The 23,415-nt window shown below is 37.3% G+C and overlaps 1 protein-coding gene across 3 annotated transcripts in view; it reads right to left on the bottom strand.

Annotated features, from left to right (window-relative positions):
• Positions 1-23,415, bottom strand: part of RGS7 (regulator of G protein signaling 7) — a 468,689-nt gene that overhangs the window by 135,987 nt on the left and 309,287 nt on the right. For all 3 annotated transcript variants that reach the window (XM_056130847.1, XM_056130848.1, XM_056130849.1), the window contains exon 4: positions 14,469-14,519. In XM_056130847.1, the coding sequence (XP_055986822.1) occupies positions 14,469-14,519 (51 nt within the window). The remainder of the gene's footprint in view (positions 1-14,468; positions 14,520-23,415) is intronic.

The following is a 23,415-nucleotide window of genomic DNA, read 5'->3' as shown; positions in this document are numbered from 1 at the left end:
AAATCAATGTGCAGAAATTCATTTCTATATGTAAACAATGAAAAATAAATATTAATTTTTTAAATCCCATTTATAATTGTGCCCCAAAGAAAATCAGATTCTTCAGACTGAGTTTTTAAAAAGAAGTGAAAGGAGGCAGAGAGATATACAGCGTGTGTGTGTGTGGGGGGGTAGGATGATAATGATGATAACCCTACCTACTTGTGGCAAACCTGGATTTAATCCCAGGACCCTATATGGTACCAGGAGCCTGCCAGGAGTTATCCCTGGTCACAGAGAAAGGAGAACGCCCTGAGAACACCTGGCTGTGGTCACAAAAAATAAGATACACAAACCCAAAAAGTAGTGAAAGACTTCTACAAACAATACCATAAGTATGTACTAAAAAACATAAAATAAAGTGAAAAATATATGGAAGTATATTTCACGGTCATGAGTTGGAAGAATCAAATAGTTTTGAAATGACAATCCTGTCCCCCCCAAAATGTATAATTTCAGTTTCTTTTAAAATATTCTTGATATTTGTAAAGATATAGAAGAAAAGTTATTATAACATCTAATGAAATAAAACAACTCACTAAAATGCAAAGAAATCCTAGGAAAAAATAAAATATGGAAAGTTTCTCTCTACCCAACTTTACATTATACTCTAAAGCTATAGTCATCAAGATAGTGTGGTGCTGGAATAAGAACAAATTCTCAGACCAATAGAATAGAATTGAGAGTCCAGTGACAAATCCTAAAGTATGTGGACAGCTAACATTTGACAAAAGAGCAAAGAGCATGAAATTAAACAAAGATAGTATACTTAAGAAAAAGCACTATAAAAAAAGCTCAGTGGCTATCTTAAAACTATATAAACTCAGACCTCTTCCAAACATCATGCACTAATATCAACATAGATTGGATTAAAAACCACAGTATCAGACTTGATTCCTCAATATTCAAGAAAACATAGAAAGCTTCATGACACTTAATCTAGAGGTATTTTCAATAATTTAATCTCACTGGCCAAGCAAATGGAATTAGATAAACTAAGAAGCTTGCGGCATTGCAAAAGAAACAATGAAAAGAATAAAAAGACACTCTCCAGAGAAGAAAAATAATTGAGTGTTGGGTGGGGATAGACAGATGAGAAGCAACAGGGGTCAGGGGTGAAAGGGAATCACATACACTGATTCCATTAAAGTATGATAGAATTAAACACCCAAACCAGAGCACACAACACTGAAATCATGAGACCTGAATTTAACAACCAAACTTTTAAAGGTACATGACAAGTTGTAGGCTTGGGGTTGGAGACTGGTAAGGCAGCAGTGGGGGAAGGGTTAGGGGAAGGAACCTTGGAACACTGATGGAGGGAAGTTCACTTTGGTACAGGAATAGGTGTTGAAACATTGTTTATCTAAGAGACACCCTCCAGACTGGAAGTAAACATTCACTCACTTCTAAAAGAGCATTAATATCCAATGTATATAAAGCTGACCCGAGTTCGATTCCTCCACCCCTCTCGGAGAGTCTGGCAAGCTACCGAGAGTATTTTGTCTGCATGGCAAAGCCTGGCAAGCTACCTGTGACATATTCGATATACCAAACACAGTAACAACAAGTCAAAATGGACACGTTACTGGGCCCACTCAAGCAAATCGATGAACAACGGGAGGACAATGCTACAGTGCAGTATATTGTATATAAAGCATTCATAAATCTTAACAAGAATAGCGCAGAGTCTCCTGGCCCCAAGCCTGGCTGTCCTCGCTGGGGCCCCTTGGAGGGGAGTGGGTTGAGTTTCTCTCCCCGCCCCAACCAGGGCTCCAGCAGCCGAAGACCTCCAGAACCAGCCACCACCATGCTGAGACCACTCTCCACACGCATGAAGGTATCGGCAGAGGAACAAAGGCTTGTGGGTCCCGGGGCTGAGATCTCCAAGCCTACTTGGATCGGGGCTGAGCATCCTTCACCCAGATCCTCCATATTCCAGTAGGCAGGGGTCACACCCACCAACTGGCCCCCTGGAGCCATGTAATCCCATCAACGGCCAAGACCCAGAGACTATAAAACCCAGCTCCCAGAAGCGCATGGCCGCATTTGCGGCTGCAAGGCATCTTATTATCTCATTCCTACTTTGGACAAACTGGCAGGCTAGCAAATGTAACCAGTCCACACAGCAGAGTCTGGCAAACTCCCCGTGGCGTACCCAATATGCCAAAGACCAGTAACAATGATGGGTCTCATTCTCCTAACCCTGGAAGTCTCTTGAATATGGAACTTTTTTAAAAATCTCAGGACTAGGACGGAGGAGATGTTACTGGGGCCGGCTCAAGGCAATCAACGAACAAGGGAGCAAGTAATATTAAACGGAGCAAGGAAAGTCTCTTTAAAAAGTGTTACTACATGGAAAGTATCATGTTAAGCGAAATGAGTCAGAAAGAGCGGGATAGACACAGAAAGATTGCATTCATCTGGGGAACATAAAGCAACAAAATGGGAGACTAACACCCAGGAGTGGCTGGGATTAGTACCAGGAATTTTGCTCCATGGCTTGGAGGCCAGTCACATGTGCTAGGGGAAAAGGAAGCTCAGATAGAGAAGAGAGCACCAAATAAAGGGTGTTGTGAAGATCCTCCCAGGGTGGGAGAAGCATGCTGAAAGTAGACTATAGACCAAACATGACTGCCACTCAATGCCTCTCTTGCAAAACACAGGATCCAAAAGAAGAGAGAGAGAACAAGGGGGAATTCCCTGCCACAGAGGCAAGGTGGGATGGGGGTGATGGGGGGTGGGAGGGATGCTGGGACCCATGGTGATGGAGGATGGGCGCTGGTGGAGGGATGGGTACTTGATCATTGTATAACTGAAACCCAAGGACAAAAATTTGTAAGTCTATAACTGTACCTCATGGTGTTTTATTAATAAAAAAATAAAAATAAAAAAATTAAAAAAAATAAAAATAATAAAATGTGGTTCTGGCAAAACTGGACAGCTATGTGCAAAAAATAAAATTAAAAAAAAAAGGCCCTCCCATTGATCATCGATTTGCTCGAGCGGGCCCAGTAACATCTCCATTGGAGACTTTGTTGTTACTGTGTCTGGCATATTGAATACTCTCGGTAGCTTGCCGGGCTCTCTGAGAGGGGCGGAGGAATCGAACTCAGGTCGGCCATGTTGGCTGAGTGCAAGGCAAACGCCCTACCCGCTGTGCTATCGCTCCAGCCCCAAAGTCTCCAATGGAGACGTTACTGGGCCCACTTGAGCAAAAAATAAAATAAAATTAAATAAATGGGCTCAGACCTCTACCTAACACTATGCATAAAAGTCAGATCAAAATGGACTAAAGACTACAGCATCAGACCAGAATCCATAAAGTACATTGAAGAAAAGGCCAACAAAGCCTTCCACCATATTGAAGTTAAAAGTATCTTCAAAGATGAACCACCACTACCAAGCAGGTGGAAGCAAAGATAAACAAATAGGACTATCTTAAACTAAGAAACTTCTGCACTTCAAAAGACCAGGATACAAAAACAGACTATAGAATGGGAAAGGATATTCACCCAATACCCTTCTGTAAGGGGTTAATACCAAGGATATACTAGACACTGGTTGAACTCTACAGATAAAAAAGAAAAATCCAATCACATCAGAAAATGGGGTTATGAAATGAACATAAACTTTTTCAGAGAAGAAATTCAAATCATCAAAAGCACATGAAGAAATACTTTTATCATTAATCATCAGAGATGCAGTATAATGCGATGTCATCTCACACCACAGAGACTGGCACACATCCAAAAGAACAAAAGCTGGTTTTGGTGTGGATGTGGGGAAAGGGACTCTCTTTTATTGTTGGTAGGAATGTTGACTGGTATAGCCTTTCTGGAAAACAATACGGACGTTTCTCAAAAATTACTAGAAACTGAGCTCCCATTTGACCCAACAATACCACTTCTGGGTATATACTCTGGGGGCCCAAGAATACAGAGCGAAAAGGACGAATAGTAGGAATAACTGCATATTTAAAGAAAATTTTGCTTTATCAAACATAAGGAATTCCTTGCTTTTTGGAGACATTTTTTATATTTGTTAACTTTATTTTATTTTTTTATAAAGTACTTCACAATATTTCAGTACATTTAATAATTGAACACCAATCCCAGCACCATTAAACCTTCCCACTGCCATATTTTGGATGTTTCCATTCCGAACCCAAACCCCTGCCCCAAAGCAGAACTGAAATAATTTATTTTGTATTGTTTGTTATGAATAAACCACTGAAAATGCAGCAAAAAACTTTCCTTAGAGGACAGTGTGTGAAGATTGTTGTATTTCACCGAAGGACCAGTAAGCCCTTCTATAACAGATTACTCAATTCATTTTTTTTTTTTATTTTTTTGGGTCACACTCGGCAATGCTCAGGGGTTACTCCTGGCTTTGCACTCAGGAATTAGTCCTGGTGGTGTTCAGAGGAAAATATAGGATGCTGGGAATTGAACCCGGGTTGGCCGCCTGCAAGACAAACACCCTACCCACTGTACTATTTCTCCAGCCCCGATTACCCAATTCTTAATGTTGTTAAGAGTTGAGCCTTGTTTGGTTACCTTCTACTTTTTTTTTTACTAGCCCTTTAAGGTATCTCCTCTGTCCCTACATATTTTCTTTTAATTGAATGACTGTGAGCTACAGTAAAAAAATTTTATGTTTGAGTTTCAGTCATATAATGATCAAACACCCATCCCTCCGCCAATGCCTTCTACTTTAAACCTCATCAAATGTGGTACGTTACTCTTGGAGTACGAGTAGTGTGAAGTATGAGATATTGGTCCTGGAATAGGTTTACTCGTGGGTGAGGCTCAGTCCGTGTGGAGAGTAGCCTGGAACATGGTGGAGATTGAGTTCTGGAGGTTTTCAGCTGCCGGAGTTGGGTCCCTTGGGGCAGAAAGGAGCCTCACCTGCTCCCCTTTTGGGAAATTTTTAAAATTCAAAACATATTTTGTGTCATTAAATTTCTTTAGAGTTTTTTTGTTTCCAACTTTAAAACACATTTGTAAAAACCAAGATTTATAATACTGTTAATTAGATTTTGTGCATTTTAATTTCAACACCACACCCATCCCCAGACTTCACTTCCCATCACAAGTTTTCCAAGGATCCTCCCAAATCCCCTTCCTATGTAAGCTCAGTTTAACAGAGAAAATCGTTGGTTACAATGACTTTGATCATTTGTTTCAAGGGTGATCCTTTTACTGTGGAATCAGTCATCTATAAGTAAGGTTTGTAACCAAATAAAAGCAAAGAGATGTGAAAAAATTACTATTGTTGGATCACATTTTGATTGCAAATCTTCTGTTGGCCCTGTTTTATATACTATAGTATATAAATATATATGTTTTATATATACAATATGTCGTATATATATATATGTTTTATGTACTATTGTAGCTATCCTTTCCTATCATTCTTAGCTGTAGGCAAAGAAATGCTTTATAAAATATAATAAAGTAGAAAAACTAATGTTTTAACTAAACAAATACAAAGTGTAATTCATTTTTCACGAGAAGATGAATAATATTCATCATTAATAAAAGACAAAGGACAATTTTTACACAATGGTCTATGCTCCCTATAGATAACAGATATGATAATTTACATTTCTCTGTCATTTTCTGACTAGCAGTTGGCCTTGATGAATAGATATATTTTCAGATAGCCTATGTTCTAAACCTTGTCAACTTTACAAAATTCTGTACACATGTCTCTTCTTTCTAAATTCTCCCTTTCTTAATTTGTAACTTTCATACCTTAAAAATTTATATGCATTATGTTTCCCAAAGAAACTAGAATAATTAATTAGCATGTGTATAGAAAATGTTAATGAAGAGAAAGTGAAAACCTCAAAAGAAAAAAAGTGAATAGGTCAATCAACTACAAGAAGAAACTAGAAATTATAAAGAGCAATTATGATTTTTCATTAGGTTTAGTACTATATTTTTCCTGGCTAGGACAGAAATCGCAAGTTCAATGTGATAGGAAATGTAACTGTTTTTAAGCTGTACATTCATCATCATTATGCTTGCTCATTTTTTTTAAACATCAAAGACAGTATTTCAAATAGATTTCAGGTGCTTTTAGAATTTACCTTAATTAATTGGCAACTACAATAAGCAATATGTAAAATATCAGCCAACTAAATGAAAATTAGAAAGACACAGGAAGCCTAGCACTGGCATTTACAGATGCATATTCTGGCCTTCTGTTCATGGAAGTTTCCAGGAAGAGAATAGAAATATTAATTAGAGGTTCTATCTTTTGTACTCAATTGAGTATTTGGCCTTCCTCCATATCATTCCCATGATTGTGACCAGACTGTTCTTCATTCTCCCTTTGATCTAAACAGAATGTGATCCCCACTTGAAAAAAATTCCTGGTGTCATTATGACATCCAGACCAGTCTGCTATAGCTGGTCCTGCTCAACTGGTTCGGCTTGTTTGTTCAGTTAATCCTGCTTACTCTCTTTTAAGTACACAACATTAAATCTATGTCTCTAATCTCTGATCCTCTAAGTGCTTTCTTTGGAATTGGTAATTGTTATGCCAAGCCTTCAAAAATCTGGGTTTGCAGTATTAAAGGTATTAAATAGGGAGAGTATAAATTAATGTAGGTAGATAAAAAATTAAATAAGACTGTTCCTAATAGGTTGGATAAGATTAAATCACCACACTCTGGGGTTGATTACTTTGGATGGGCAATATCTTAAATATTTGAAGACATTTTTATTTACTGCTTTGCTAAAATATTTCCAGAGAGCAAGGGCCACCTACAGAGAAATTTCTGATAATTTAACATGTACAAGATGCCATGTTTAAAAAAATAAAAAATTCTCTCTTCCAAGAACAAGATAATTATCTGAAATGAATAAATAAGGGAAATAATGACTTGTTCATCCCTCACAAAAATAACCTTCCTGTACATAAATATGAAATTATGGCTGCAGAATCAAAGATGTAGGTTGGGACTGGTTGGCAAGTTATTAGTTTCCTTTTAGCTAAGCAGTGTTTTAACAGAAAAATGAACATTTACAAGATGTATGCTTTTATGACACCCATTATTTTGATATAGATAAAACATACATTTTGTTAAAGGTACATATGAGGATTCAATCTGTGTTTCCTTTCATATTACCAGAGTACTTAATAATGCCTATAAACCCATTATTTTTTCATCTAGTGCTTCACTGGAATTGGAAATTAGACTACAAATAGAATAATATCAATTCATGGTAAAGCAAATCCAATGGTAGTTGAATTATAGAGTAAAATTCATAAAATATGTTGTGTTGGAAGATAAGTATAAAAACTACATAAAATTATTAAAAGGAACCAGTGCTGGCAGGGGTGCAGTATGAAAATAACCTGCATTCACTGTTGGTGAAGATGTTGTCTGGTTTAACTTGTATAGAAAGAAGCTTGGAGATTTCTCAAAAAAAAATGGATAAGATTAGTACTCACATATGACCCAATAATTCCACTATTCAACATCAATTCACCAAGTACAAAAACATTAATTTGAAAAGATAAAATGGGAAAAAATACACACCCATGCTTATTACAGTGCTTAGTATAACAGCTAGGATATGGAAACAACCCAAGTGTCTAAGTACAGATGAATAGATCAAGAAGTTGTAGAGGGAACCAGAATGATAGTACAATAGGTAGTTCACTTTCCTTGGACGTGACTGACCTGGGTTCTATCCACATACAGTGAATATGTAATTAGTATTATCATATTAAGTTAAATAGGCCAAAGGGAGAAGGAAGAGGATATACATACTGCACAAAAACAAACCCTTGTCACTGGAATACCATTAACAAACAATGTGAAGTAGTGATGGAGGGAAGTTTGAAAGAAAATCAGGCTATAGAGACAGTGGTGAACGGTTGTGGTCAGTTTGCTGGCAGTGTGGTGTAGTGATTTTCTATATATCAATACCGTAAGTTTTTCTAATTATCATAAGTACCTAAGCTATTATGCTGGAGCGATAGCACGGTGGGTAGGGCATTTGCCTTGCATGCGGCTGACCCAGTTTCAATTCATCCGTCCCTCTCGGAAATCCCTGTTTCAATTCCTCTGTCCCTCTCTGAGATCCCGGCAAGCTACTGAGCGTTTCCACCTGCCCGCAGAGCCTGGCAAAGCTCCACGTGATGAATTCAATATGCCAAAAATAGTAACAAGTCTCACAATGGAGACATTATTGGTGCCCGCTGGAGCAAAATCAATGAACAATGGGACGACAGTGCTACAGTGTTACCTAAGGTATAATAAAAATTAATTTTTATACAAAAAGGCACAAAAAATAGCTTGACAAAATATACTTGCAAATGTTCAGAATTTGAAAATAATCTGGCTCATTTTTAAAATGAAACCTTTGGTTAACCACAAGTGTGTGTGGGGCTGAGGGTAGGTAAGATAGAGAAGAGATTGCTATGACAATAATAGCTGGGAATAATCATGCTGGACAAGATCTGAGGGTTAAAATTAGGTAAAGGGATATTCTTGATAACCTTTCAGTATGAATATTGCTAACCACAGTGCCCAAAAGGGGAGAGAGAGGGAAATAGAGAGAGAGAGGAAGAGAGGGAGAGAAAGAGAGAGACAGAGAGAGACAGAGATAAAGACAAAGGCAGAGACAGAGACAGAGAAGTAGGAGAATAGAGGCAGGCAGGAAGTAGGGCTTGTGGGTGAGGGGTGATGGGAGGGAACCTGGGGACTCTGGTACTGGGAAATGTACACTGGTGGAGGGATGGGTGTTAGAATACTGTATGACTGAAATCCAACCATGAAGACCTTTGTAATAGTCTTGTCCCACAGTGATTCAATAAAAAAAAGTTTTAAAAAATAAAATGAAATCTTTAAGGCTGCAGAGAAAGTATAGTGTGCAAGGTGGTGCCTTGCACACAACCAACTCAAGTTCAATTCCATCAATGTCATATGAACTCACTAAGAGTGATCCCTCAGTAGAGAGCCCCGAGTATCACTGGGTGTGACAAAAAATTTAAATTAGATTAATTCATATTTCACAGAAGAGTATTATAAGTATTTTATGAATGCAGAAAGAAAAGCATTGATATGAAGTAATATGTTCAATACATCAGAGATAGTAAATACTTGAATCTGAATTTGAGCTTGCCTGCTTTTCTAAAAACTTCATCACCTATCTTTTTATTACAATTTTAGATTTGACAAAATTGCCCAAAATATCATCCTTAACTACTGATATGATGTTTGAACAAGTTTATTAAGAAAAAATTAACAGGTTCTATTACAAATCGCATGAATTAAACTTATGAGAGGACATTCTACATACAATTAAAATACTAAATGTGAATAATGGGGCTTGACAGTGGCTTCAGTAGTAGAGCAGTTACCTTGCATATTTGAAGCCCACAGTTCTATCCAATGCACTGCATAACCCCTGAACACCACAAACTGGAGGTCTTTTAAGAATCACCAAACCATCAACACATCGATAATAAGAGAATAATAATACAATAAACAAAAAATAAATATTGATTTATACAACAACCTGCTGCTATTACATAGGAATTTGTTAGTAGAATTAGAAAAATAGAGAACCAAAAAAAAAATAAAAATGGGTAACATTTATATACATTTTGCTTCTCAGCATCCTTTCTAAACAATGCACATCCTGTTAACATTTTAGTGGTGCTAATTAATTGTTAAGCACATGCATAGGCTCTTATATAATTTTCTGTTTGTTGACTATTTTTTAATTTCAACCTATTTTGTTATTATTATATTTTTAGAACATTGAAAAGAGGTTCATGATTGGATTTCAATCATACAGTATTCCAACAGCTTTCCCTCCACCAGTGGACATTTCTCAGTACCAGTGTCCCCAGATTCCCTCCCATCACCCCCTACCCCTCACCCCTTGCCTGCCTCTGGCAGGGGCTTTTCTTCTCTCTCTCTCTCTCTCTCTCTCTCTCTCTCTCTCTCTCTCTCTGTCTATCCTTTAGGGCATTGTGGCTTGCATTATTAATACTGAAAGGTTATCAAGAATATCCTTTAAACCAGGCAGAAGGAAAGAGATCATAAAACTTAGAGCAGAAATCAATGACATGGAAACCAAAGAAACAATCTGAAAGATCAATGAAACCAAGAGCTGGTTCTTCGAGAGAATAAACAAGATAGATAAACCACTCGCAACACTCACAAAGAAACAGAGAGAGAGAGAACCCTAATAAACCGAATCAGAAATGAGAAGGGGGATATCACAACAGAAACCAAAGAAATCCAAAAGATCATTAGAGACTATTTTGAAAGTCTGTATGCCATGAAACAAGAGAACCTAGAAGAAATGGACAAATTCCTGGATTCCTATAATCTCCCAAATCTGAATCAAGAAGACCTGGAGTATCTGAATAGACCTATTAACATCAACGAAATAGAAACTGCAATCAAAAGTCTTCCCAAAAACAAAAGCCTGGGCCCAGATGGATTCACTAGCGAATTTTTACAAACATTTAAAGAGGACCTGCTGCCAGTCCTTCTCAAGCTCTTTCAGGAAATTGAAAAAACAGAAACTCTCCCAAACAGTTTCTATGAAGCCCATATCTCTCTAATACCAAAAGGAAACAAAGATACCACGAGAAAAGAAAACTACAGGCCGATATCACTGATGAACAAGGATGCGAAGATTCTCAACAAAATACTAGCAAATAGAATTCAACTACTCATCAAAAAGATCATACACCATGACCAAGTAGGATTCATCCCGGAGATGCAAGGCTGGTTTAACACTCGGAAATCAATCAACATAATCCACCATATCAACAAAAGAAAAGATAAAAATCATATGATTATATCAACAGATGCAGAGAAAGCATTTGACAAGATCCAGCACCCATTTATGATGAAAACCCTAGCCAAAATGGGGATAGAGGGGACTTTTCTCAATATAGTTAAAGCCATCTACCACAAGCCTACAGCAAGCATCGTCCTCAATGGCGAAAAACTGAGAGCCTTCCCTCTAAGATCAGGGATGAGACAAGGATGTCCACTCTCCCCACTGCTGTTCAATATAGTACTGGAAGTACTTGCAATGGCGATTAGGCAAGAAAAAGATATTATGGGAATCCAGGTAGGAAAGGAAGAAATCAAGCTCTCACTATTCGCAGATGATATGATACTATACTTAGAAAATCCTAAAACCTCTATCAAGAAACTTCTAGAAACAATAGGCTTGTATAGTAAAGTGGCAGGCTATAAAATCAATACCCAAAAGTCCATGGCTTTCCTATATGCAAATAGTGAAAGAGAAGAAAGAGACATGAAGAAAACAATCCCATTCACAATTGTGCCCCAGAAAATCAAGTACCTAGAAATCACCTTAACTAAGGAAGTAAAGGACCTGTAAAAGAAAACTACAAAACTCTACTTTAGGAAATAAAAGAGGATATGAGGAAATGGAAAAATATCCCCTGTTCATGGATCAGGAGAATTAATATTGTCAAAATGGCAATACTTCCCAAAGCACTGTATAAATTCAACGCAATTCCTGTTAGGATACCCATGACATTCTTCAAAGAATTGGAGCAAACACTCCTGAAATTTATATGGAACAATAAGCCCCCACGAATAGCTAAAGCAATTCTTGGGAAAAAGAAAATGGGAGGAATCAACCTCCCTAACTTCAAACTCTACTACAAGGCAGTAATAATTAAAACAGCATGGTACTGGAACAAAGGCAGAGCTGTAGACCAATGGAACAGGGTTGAATATACTGACGTCCCCCCAACCCCCGCAGCATATGAGCATCTAATCTTCGATAAAGGGGCAAGAAAAGTGAAGTGGAGTAGGGAAAGCCTTTTTAACAAATTATGCTGGCAAAACTGGACGGCTACATGCAAAAAAATGGGCTCAGATCTCTGCCTAACTTCATGTACAAAAGTAAGATCTAAGTGGATTAAAGACCTCAACATCAGACCGGAATCTGTAAGATACATCGAGGAAAATGTTGGCAAAACCCTTCATGACATAGAAGCTAATGGTGTCTTCAAAGATGTCACACCGCTGGCCAAGCAAGTGAAAACAGAGATAGACAAATGGGACTATCTTAAACTAAGAAGCTTCTGCACCTCCAAAGAAACAGTGACCAAAATACAAAGACAATCTACAGAATGGGAAAGGATATTCGCCAACTACATATCTGATAAGGGGTTAATTTCAAGGATATACAAAGTACTGGTTCAACTCCACAAAAAGAAAATATTCAATCCCACCAAAAAATGGGGAGATGAAATGAATAGAAACTTTGACAAAGAAGAAATCCGAATGGCTAAAAGACACATGAGAAAATGTTCCACATCATTAATCACCAGGGAGATGCAGATCAAAACCACAATGAGATATCATTTCACACCACAGAGACTGACCCACATCCACAAGAACAAAAGCAACCGGTGCTGGCGCAGATGTGGTGAAAAAGGGACACTCCTTCACCGTTGGTGGGAATGCCGACTGGTTCAACCCTTTTGGAAAACAGTATGGACGATTCTCAAAAAATTAGAAATTGAGCTCCCATTTGACCCAGCAATAGCACTCCTGGGAATATATCCCAGAGAGGCAAAAAAGTATAGCTGAAGTGACAGCTGCAACTGTCTGTTTATTGCAGCACTCTTTACAATAGCCAGAATCTGGAAAAAACCTGAGTGCCTGAGAACAGATGACTGGTTAAAGAAACTCTGGTACATTTACACAATGGAGTACTATGTCACCGTTAGAAAAGATGAAGTCATGAAATTTACATACAAGTGGTACTACGTGGAAAGTACCATGTTTAGTAAAATGACTCAGAAAGAAAGGGATAGACATAGAAAGATTGCATTCATCTGGGGAACATAAAGTAACAAAATAGGAAACTAACACCCAAGAATGGCAGAGATTAGTACCAGGAATTTTACTCAATGACATGGAGGCCAACCACACATGTTAGGGGAAAAGGGAGCTCAGAAAGAGAAGGGAACACCAAACAAAGGGTGTTGAGAGGATCCTCCCAGGATGGGAGAAGCATGCTGAAAGTAGACTATGGACCAAACATGATTGCCACTCAATGCCTCTTTTGCAAACCACAGCACTCAAAAGGAGAGAGAGAGGGAAATTCCCTGCCACAGAGACAGGGTGGGATGGGGGCTGGGGGCTGGGAGGGATACTGGGATCCGAGGTGGTGGGAAATGCGCACTGGTGGAGGGATGGGTGTTTGATCATTGTATAATTGAAACCCAAACACAAAAATGTGTAAGTCTGGAAAAAAATAAAATGTTTTTTTGTGGAAAAAAAAGTAGGTAAAAGGAATATTCTTAAACAAACAAACAAACAAAAGAATATCCTTGCCTACTTTTAACTCTCAGATCTTGTCCAGCGTGATCATTTCCAGCTACTGTTGTTATAGCAATCTCTTTTCTATCTTACCTACCCTCAGCCTCACACACACTTGTGGTTAGTTTCAATCACTGACCAGTCCTTATGTTGGCTTACTTTTTGAATTTTGGGTCACACCTGGGTTTGTTCAAGGTTTACTCCTGGTTCTGTGCTCAGGGATCACTCCTGGCAGTACTTGGAGTAACATATGTGATGCTTAAGGATTGAACCCTTCAACCTGCATTGGACACTTACAAGGCAAACATTCTTCCCACTGTGCTCTCTCTCCAGCGCCATATATAATATTTTTAAAGTCATTTAAATGTATCACATATATAAAACATGGTAGAAACTTCTCCCAAACTTTGGGAATAAATTTATTGCCGTAGAATAAATACAATAGCCACCTCAGAAAAAGAGCTAATAAGAACAGTAGAAAAACCATGAAGGCATCACAAAAAATTGAAATTACAAATAGCAATAGTGAAAAATACATTTAAAAACTGGTAAATTAATATTGATTTTTTATGTATTTTATAAATTAAAATCTCATTACCAAATAATCTCTTATAAAATAATCTATGAGAATTATTTATTGATCAAGTAATTACTGACCACCAAAGTGAAGTTTTATAAGATATAAAACTTGTCAGAACTATAAGAACACACTAAATCTTAGTTATGTGAATGATAAAAATTTGTGTAAATGCTATAAAACATCATTTAAAATTGATCATAATTTAAGTATAGTTTTTGCCATATTAACCCTGAGAAAATATTTGGGGGGAGATTTTGGGCCCTACCTGTAGGTGCTCAGGGGTTACTCCTGACTCTGTACTCAAGGCTTGCTCCAGGTGGTGCTCAAGGGGTTGTTCCTGGTGGTGCTCAGGGGACCATATGCTGTGCCAGGGATAGAACCAGGTTGACTACATCAAGGCAAGCACCTTATATCCTGTACTATCTCCCTGGCCCCAAGAAATTTTTCTTTTTTACCATAACAAAAAAATCAATTATAAAATTGTTAATTTACCTGGATCTTCTATAGTCAAGTTCTTTATTAACCACTGAACAATGTCTGAGCCTAGAGAAAGAAAAAAGAAATGTATATGTTACATTTAAGAACTCATAATTCTTGGTACTCATGTTAGTGGAAATGCTTCTCACTATTACAATAATGTATCAACTATACATGGAATATTAAAAAAAAACACTGTATTTACATAATTCTTTTAGGAGAAAGCAAGATACAAACCAGTAAATTATTAAATATGAACACTTAGACTTTAAGTTTTAAACATCCGTATTTAATAAGTTACTAGTTATGTTTGAATGCTTTTCTCATTTATTCAGTGAATTTATTGAGTGTCCAGTGTACTTCCAACACAATCCCTAATAAGATGTAACCAATACTTCAAAAGATGATCCCTGTTTCATTTCACTCCTTGTTTTCACTCCTTCCTTATTTCTCAAGTTAAGTTGAACTTGCTCTAAGTTTCAAGCCTTTGTCTTTATTTCTTTATCCTACTATTTTTTTAGACTTTAATATTTATTGTCTTTGAACTATACTTTCATTATTCGCAGGGCACTGACAACTCATTTACACAACTGTCTCACCTAAGTCTCACCTGTGTCCATTGAGTTTATAGAAGCACTGTCTACCAAACCTCACTGAAGTCAGTAATTCTTTATTGGAGTGTTGATCATGCACCATTGCTGCTATTTGGTTAATAATCTTGAATCATGGTACTCAGAATATATGTTCTCATTTTTCCTATTTTATCTCCATCATACAAAGCTGCTAAAGGAATCTATGTCAGGGTTGAAAGATGAAAAGGAGTAAATAAAAATCATTTACTCCACAATACCTACATAGTGTATGTTGCAAACAATAGAAACTTAAAACTAATAAAACTATTCACAGAGGCTCCAGGTTCAAGAATCTTCATTTCTTGTATTCCAGGCTAAGGACTTGTGCTACTTTCTGTAATGCATGCAGGAAACAAGGCATACAATACTTTTTTGACCAAAATAATGACTTTATCAGAGAACTTTTTAAGGAATTTGGCAATTATAGGTGGGTTGACTTTGGCTACAAGAAATAAAACGGGGCAGAGAATATTTCTGCTGGTAATAATGCAGAATAGAAAAAATGTGGTTCTAAACTGGTGTAGTATAGAAAAAAATCTAAACTTGTTTTATAGCCTTGTGGTTACTCTGGCATAGGGTTGGCTAGTGAAAAGAATCAAGAGAACTTAACGTTTCCAGCCTACACATATCTTGTATGAAATGATGATGAAATATTAAAAATAGGTGATTTAGAGAAAGCTGTTTACTTTTCATTTTTATTTAAATTTACTTCCAGGATTTTCATTTATATATTACATTAAAAATAACGTGTAAGTAAGTAGTTATGCATGTTTCATAAACATAATTTCATAAATTCAAAAATATGTGAATATTTATTTGTAAAATATAATATTTATAAAAACATAAACATATTTCATAAACATAAAATTTCATAAATTCATAAGTTTCATCAATGAAATTTTATATGAACTGAGGATGCATTTTACCTCTCAAAGAATGGTTATAGTTGCTGCCTATATATCTCAAAGATCTGTAAAGTGAATCACATTACCAATACCTATTTATAGTTAAATAAAATAATAGAACAGTCTAACAATAATTTAGTCACAAACTTGATGAGCACATTTGCCAAAAATATTGTCTTTGAAATATACTTAAAAATATGAAACCTATCTTAAGAAATATACATTTAAAATATGGTAAAATGTTTAATATAACAAATGTTTGCTCTCAAACTATTTATTTTACAATTATTGCTGATTAAAATGCATTTAACATAGGGTATTCATTATTGTATCTTTTGGCTATTTGAATTAATTCTTTAAGTAAGTTTCTGTTCATCTCCTCCCCATTTTTTGATGGGATTGGATTTTTTTCCTTGTAATGTTCTACCAGTACTTTATATATCTTAGATATTGACCATTTGTTATTGGATGAGTGGTGGACAAAACAGTTCTCCCATTCCATGGGCTGTCTTTGTGTTCTGGTTTTTATTTCCATTGAGATGCAGAAGCTTCCTAATTTAATGTAGTACCATTGTTTATGTTTGCTTCCATTGCCTGGTCAGTGGTGTTTCATCTTTTTCTCTAGTTTAACCACCATGGAGAGCTATTCTTATGTCTTCCTCTATGTACTTGACGGATTCAGGTCCAATATTGAGGACTTTAATTCATTTTGATTTAACTTTTGTGCAAGGAGCCAAAAAATGATCTAAGTTCATTTTTTTTTGGCATGCAGTCAGTTTTTCCAGGACCACTTGTTGAAGAGATTTTCCTTGCTCCACTTCATAATTTTTGCTCCTGTATCAAAGATTAACTAACTGATCATATACTAGAGAGTCAATCTCAGGACATTAAACTCCATTTCATTGACCTGAGGATCTGTTGCTATTCCAATATCATGCGGTTTTAATTATTTCCACTTTGTGGTACAGTTTGAAATTGGATAAAGGGATGCCTCCCATATTCTTTCCAAGGTTCGTTTTAGCTATTCTGGGGATTGTGGGGAAAAGGACTAATTGTTCCATATGAATTTCAGGACTCTTATGTCTATTCCTTTGAAAATTGTCATGGGTATCCTTATAGGGACTGCATTGAATCTGTACAATGTTTTAAAGAGTATTGCCATTTTGTCACTGTCCTCCCGTTGTTCATCAATTTGCTCAAGCGGGCCCAGTAACATCTCCATTGGAGACTTTTGTTGTTACTGTGTTTAGCATATTGAATAAATCACGGGTAGCTTGCCAGGCTCTGCCGTGCGGGCGAGATACTCTCGGTAGCTTGCCGGGCTCTCCAAGAGGGGCGGAGGAATCAAACTCGGGTGGCCATGTTGGCTGCGTGGAAAGCAAACGCCCTACCACTGTGCTATCGCTCCAGTCCGTTTTAATAATGTTAAAATTGCCATCTTAATAATTTTAATCCACTCAATCCATGAACATAGCGGTATGTTTCCCTTTCCTTGCATCATCTTTAATTTATTGAAGTAGTATTTTTCAGTTTATTTGTATAGGTTTTAGTTGTTAAGTCTGAGATATTTAATTTTCTGAGGCACAAATGGATGTTATTTAAGTTTCTCTCACTTTTATTTCATTTTTTGGATATAAAAAAACCAGGGATTTTTGCATTTTAATTTTGTTTGCTGTCATTCTACTGTACAAATCTATTGTTTGTAGGAACTTTCTGGGCTAGAATTTGCAGGGTTTTATAAAGATGTTTTTATATATGCAAATAGTTTTATCTTGATTTCTTCATTTCCTCTGTGGATGTCCTTATTATCTTTTTTTCAAGGCTAATTACTATGGAAAATGCTTCCAGTACTATATTGAATAGAATTGGTGAGAGTGGCAACCTTTTCTCATGCCTAATCTAAGAGAGAAGTTTTTTAGTTATTTACCACTGAATATAAATATTTGCTGTGGGTTTATGACAAATGACTTTGATTCAATTCCCAAAGTTTTTATCATTATAGATGCTGAATCTTGTTAAATGCTTATTCTGCAAAAATTTGTATGATCATATAATTTTTTATATTTTCTTGTAGAAAAAAAGGCTAAACATAAATGAAATGCAAATCAAAACAACAATGATATATCACAACAAAGAGACTTTCACTCATCTTGAAGAATAACAAAAATACAGTATGGTCTTGAAGGTGGGGGAGAGGGACCTTCATTCTCTGCTGGTTATAATGGTCCACCCATTTTGGAAAACAAAATTAACATTCCTCAAAAAAATAGGATTTGATGATCCAGCAATTTGGCTCCTAGTAATATACCTTTGTGACCCCAAAACACAGTGCCTGAAAAGCATCTAAACTCCTATGTTCATTGCAGCAGTATTAATAATGCCCCAAATCTGGAAACAACACAAGTGCTCAAGAATAAATGAGTGGATAAAGAAGCAATAGTATATCTACACAATGGAGTATATGCAGTCATTAGGAAAAATGAACTCATGAAATTTGGTAATACGTGGATGGACATGACGAGTATTATGCTGAGTGAAATGAGTCAGGAGAGGGACAAACGCAGAATGATCACACTCATTTTTGATATATAAAGAAAAATGACAGAATAATGATCATTGAAGAGTAATATCTCCCCCCAAATAGAAATAAAGGCCAAAAGAACTGGTTCTTAGTAGGAAGACTGCCACAATGGTTAGGTTTGAGATAACACCACTATAGCAATATAGTGGGAAATATCTGGAAAAGATACTTTTAGTGGGAAGTCTCTGGTAAAAGAAATGGGTGATGAGAGGAAGTAAAGAGATATGCATGATATTCTTTTAGTAACATTATTTCAAACAACAATGACTAAAAGGAAAACAGAAATTAAAAGTGTCTGGCGGGGGCAGGAGGTAAACTGGGGACATTGGTGGATACGGATAAAGGGATGAGTGCTTGAACATTGTATAAAGAAATAATCATGAAAAATTTGAATTTTTTTTATACCTCATGGTAGTTCAATAAGTTTTTAACAATGTTTTTATTTTTTTTTTATAGTTTCTTTATTGAATCACTGTGGGAAAAGTTACAGAGCTTTCGGGTTTAGGTCTCAGTCATGTAAGTATCAAACACATTTCCCTTTACGAATACTTATTTTTAACCGTGAACCCCAATAGAACCCCACCTCCCACCCCTCCCAATTCCTGTGAGGCAGATGAGTTCTATTTAATACTCTATTTACTTTGACTAGATACATTGTTTCGATAGAAGATACACAATTATTGTTTAGAGTTTACGACCCCCCCCCAATCAGATATGCTGAAACAGTGTTGTGAAATGATTTGCTTTCTACAGCTGGGTTTAAGAATAAAATGATGGTTTTGGATTTCTGCTGTTTCACTTATTAACCCTGGAAGTATTTCTATTAAAAGTTAGATAGTTAAGAGATTGGTTTCTGTGCTCTGGAGTCGTGGCCGTGCCGGAGAGCCGCTCGTGGGGGGCAGCTGGTGACCTCGGTCGGGCGTGAAGGACGGCCCAGAACGCCCCCCTTCCCATGAGGCCCCCGCTGCCCCCCGCCCCCGGCTCAAACCTGCTCTCCACAAGGCTGCCGTGCGGCCGCCATCTTTCTTTCCAGAGAGGAGCGGGCGAGCGGGACAACACCCTTTCCCCTCCGGGCAGGCTTGGTGGCTCGGTTTAACACATAGTCCATTTGCTTTTCTGCTCCAAGCGGTTAACAATGTTTTTAAATGCATTTGATATGGATTCACCTAGACACACCACAAAGACAAAGGAGGGAGACCTCTTTCTCTTTTGCTTTTATTTCGGGGACACATGTGAAGCTTCTTGGAGGTTACTTCTGGATCTGCATTCAGGAATCACCCGACAGGATAGGGGGACAATATGGGCTGCTGGGAATTAAACACAGTTGGCTACACGCAAGGCAAGAGTCCTAACTGTTTTAATACAGCTCTAACACATTTTTGCTTTTTGTTGTGTTTTATTTTGGGAGACACCTGGCAGTGATCATGGCTTTTTCCTGGCTCTATACTGAGGGGCCACTCCCGGCAGTTTCGGGGTTGGTATTATATGGGGTTCCAGGGATTGAATCAGGTCAGCCTCATGAAAAGAAAATCCCTACCTGCTATATTATTATTCCAGCCTCAATTCACGAAAAATAAGGGTAAAATTTTGTCTTCAATATGTAAGAAAAAATGTGGTTGGTGGAATACCTTTTGTGGACAAATTATAAATAGAAGATGCCTTTTTTAAGACTACATTTTTTTTTAATAAACAGGATTTTTTAAAAAGACCCATTTATTGATATTGCTGTACAGGTGTGTTCTAAACTCATTTTGAAAGTATCAATTTAGTCAGACATGAAGAAAAGTCCGTGATACTTAGCTGAAGTTAGAATGATTCTATTATTATGTTTTTCAGTGTTTTTTATGTATTTTATAGCAGAAGTATTATTTTATTTTAAAGTACACTCATATATTGACTTTATTCTATATTCTGTATCTATGACAGCAAAATTTTAACTCCCAGGCAAAAAAAGATAGAAACAGAAACAATCTTGTATCTTAATGAAGCCCAAATATTGACAAATCTACAGTAATATAAAAGGATTCAATTTTAAAAGGAAGCATTATAGCCAGGAGAGGTATAGAAGGAAATGATGCCTTACTAGCAATTTCTCAGCTCTATGTTTAATTTAAAAAAGGGCAGATCTGATAAAATTTTTGCATATAAATATGTTGCCATATTTTATGTTTATATTAATTTATATTAATTTATTTCCATTTGTGACTTCATTTGTATTTTTCTAAGTATCTCAGAGTAACATGCATGGGGGTTGTTCTAATTTCTTGTTTGCTTTAAATAAAAGTTTATTTGTTTTTGCTTTTTAGGTAACACCCAGTGATGAACAGGAGTTACTCCTGGCTCTGCACTCAAGAATTACTCCTGGCAGTGCTCAGGGGACCATATGGAATGCTGGGGATCGAACCCCGGTCAGCCGCATGCAAGTCCTACCCGCTGTACTATATTGTGAAAAATCCCCCTCAGGCGGGCTGTGTAAGCCCTTCACGTGTGGGGAATACACATTAACAGATGTTTGAGGGCTCTCTGGGTCTCTCTCTCTCTCTCTCTCTCTCTCTTTCTCTGTGCCTACCTCTCTCAAACCACTCAATTCTTACTTCCTGTTGTATCTGTCTCCTCTCTCTCTCTTTCTCTCTTCCTTTCTCTCTCTCTCTCTTGCTGTCTCTCTGCTGTCTGTCTCTGTAAGCGTCTCCTTCAATCCCCCTCTCCTTCAATCAATCAATTCATCCTTTCTTCCCACAGCCACTCTTTTTCATCCTCTCACCACGCCTCCCCAACCACGCCTCCCCACTAGAAGCATGATCAAAAGTTTTTCCAATCTTCCTGACCACCTGCAGCCCACAAGGGCAAAATAGCCCTTAAGGTGTGCTGTGTTTCTCCTCTCCTTAGATCTGCAACTTAATTAACATCTTTAGTTCTACTTTCTAATATTTACCATTCTGTATGGACACAGTAATAGACACTTTTAGGCTTATAGGGTGACTCTTCTGGGGACAACTCACCACAGACTCAGACTGAGGTGCTCAGAACTGGATCAATCATTCCTAACCCCAGCAGAGTCCAAATCTACTTTTGAGTCATGGCAGAATTTGTCCATGACTAAGTTCTTAACTTATAGTTAAGCATTAGGGCACTTTGACCAGACCCATTTCGATGCCAGGGTAGCTCATAGCTCACTGCTTGCCCTGGGTCCATCCAGTCCCTCATTGGGATCCTGCTTTTGAGGATCTAGGAAGTAAGGGCAACTGAGTCTTAAATTGAGAGAGCAGATGTCCAGGAGGTATGGTATCTGGAGTCAATCAACTCCCAAGCCACAGGCTTGTCTTTTTAACTGTATTTTTGTATCCATACAAAAAACAACTGCTCTTAAATAACTAACCATGCAAAGGACATTAAGGAGAAGAGAAAGACAATATTTACAAGTCAGAGTCTGATCAGGAGACAAAGGTAATTGATAGGTTGGGGGGCAACCAACAAACACTAGCTCCCAGCGGCCAGGGAGGAAGGTCAAAACAATGTTATCCTACATTAAAGCTATAGCCCCTAAAGTCTGTAAGTGGATTACTGATTAGCTGAAATGTAAGACCAGTTAAAGGTGCAATGCAGTCCTTAGTCTAAACGACAAAAGAAACACTTGACTGGTCTTCTGAATGTTTAGCCCTGGCAAGTGCTTATACTCTTTTATCTCTTGTTTAATAGATACATTTGTTGCTTTGAGAGTTCCAAAATATTACTTCTTAGTAAAAGTGGAAGAGATTTTTTTTGCATTGCAAATACTAATATTCGAAACAGATATAAGCATGTAAAATTCCTCAGAATCACACTGTCATGGTTCTCCTCATTTCATACTGCCTTTTCCATCACATCTCCAGAATTTTACTTCAGTTTATCTCAATAGAATATAGAATTCAGTCAAGAAATCAATTAAAAACAGTTTTCTCTGACCACTCCAACCTCATCTATGTCGCAGTGTTTATTGTCTTTTATAGCAGTATCCTCATCTTTCATTACTGGTCTAGTTTCTCATTAGTTTCTCCTTTGTCCATTTATTCCTTAAAGACAATTCTATTTCAATCTCAAATCCGAAACAGTCAGACCAGTACAGAACATATAAAAATGAATGTATATACTAGAAGAACGAATAAAATGATAAAAAGATTTCCCACCACTCCATTCTATAATCTGCAGGAGTTTACAAAACTATTGCATCTAGCACACAATAATAGCGTACTGCTGTCTAAGTTTCAGTTACCATAACCACACTACTTAGTGAACTTTCTCTTTTCAAAGCTATCAACTCAATGCCATATACAAAATGAAAGTAAGGTAAAGGTAAAGGTAAAGGCCCTCCCGTTGATCGTCGATTTGCTCGAGCGGGCCCAGTAACGTCTCCATTGGAGACTTTGTTGTTACTGTATCTGGCATATCCAATACTCTCGGTAGCTTGCCGGGCTCTCCGAGAGGGGCGGAGGAATCGAACTCGGGTCGGCCATGTTGGCCGCGTGTAAGGCGAACGCCCTACCCGCTGTGCTATCGCTCCAGCCCAAAATGAAAGTAAATAAATGAAAAATCATTTCACTATCAATAGTATTTCCTCACCCATGTTATTGCCTGAAGTGAGCAAGACACCAGTTTTGCTCCCTTCTGAGTAGTAATGTCATGATCTCGTTTTCTTCACCTTCATCTGTATGACAATCCAGTGTCTCTCTAAGAATAACTGCACACCCTCAACAGGGAGTCTAAACTCTAGTCCATAAACTGAACCTGGATTTCAGATTAGCAGAAAGGAAAATATTGAAAAAAACCCTCAAACCAAATAATACCTTATTGGAACTTTGTAAGCAACC

This window comes from Sorex fumeus, unplaced genomic scaffold (genome assembly GCF_029834395.1).
Source record: "Sorex fumeus unplaced genomic scaffold, SorFum_2.1 ptg000007l, whole genome shotgun sequence".
NCBI classification, from domain to species: domain Eukaryota; kingdom Metazoa; phylum Chordata; class Mammalia; order Eulipotyphla; family Soricidae; genus Sorex; species Sorex fumeus.
The sequence above is the reverse complement of the archived record's forward strand: the minus strand, read 5'-3'. Positions and strand labels throughout refer to the sequence as shown.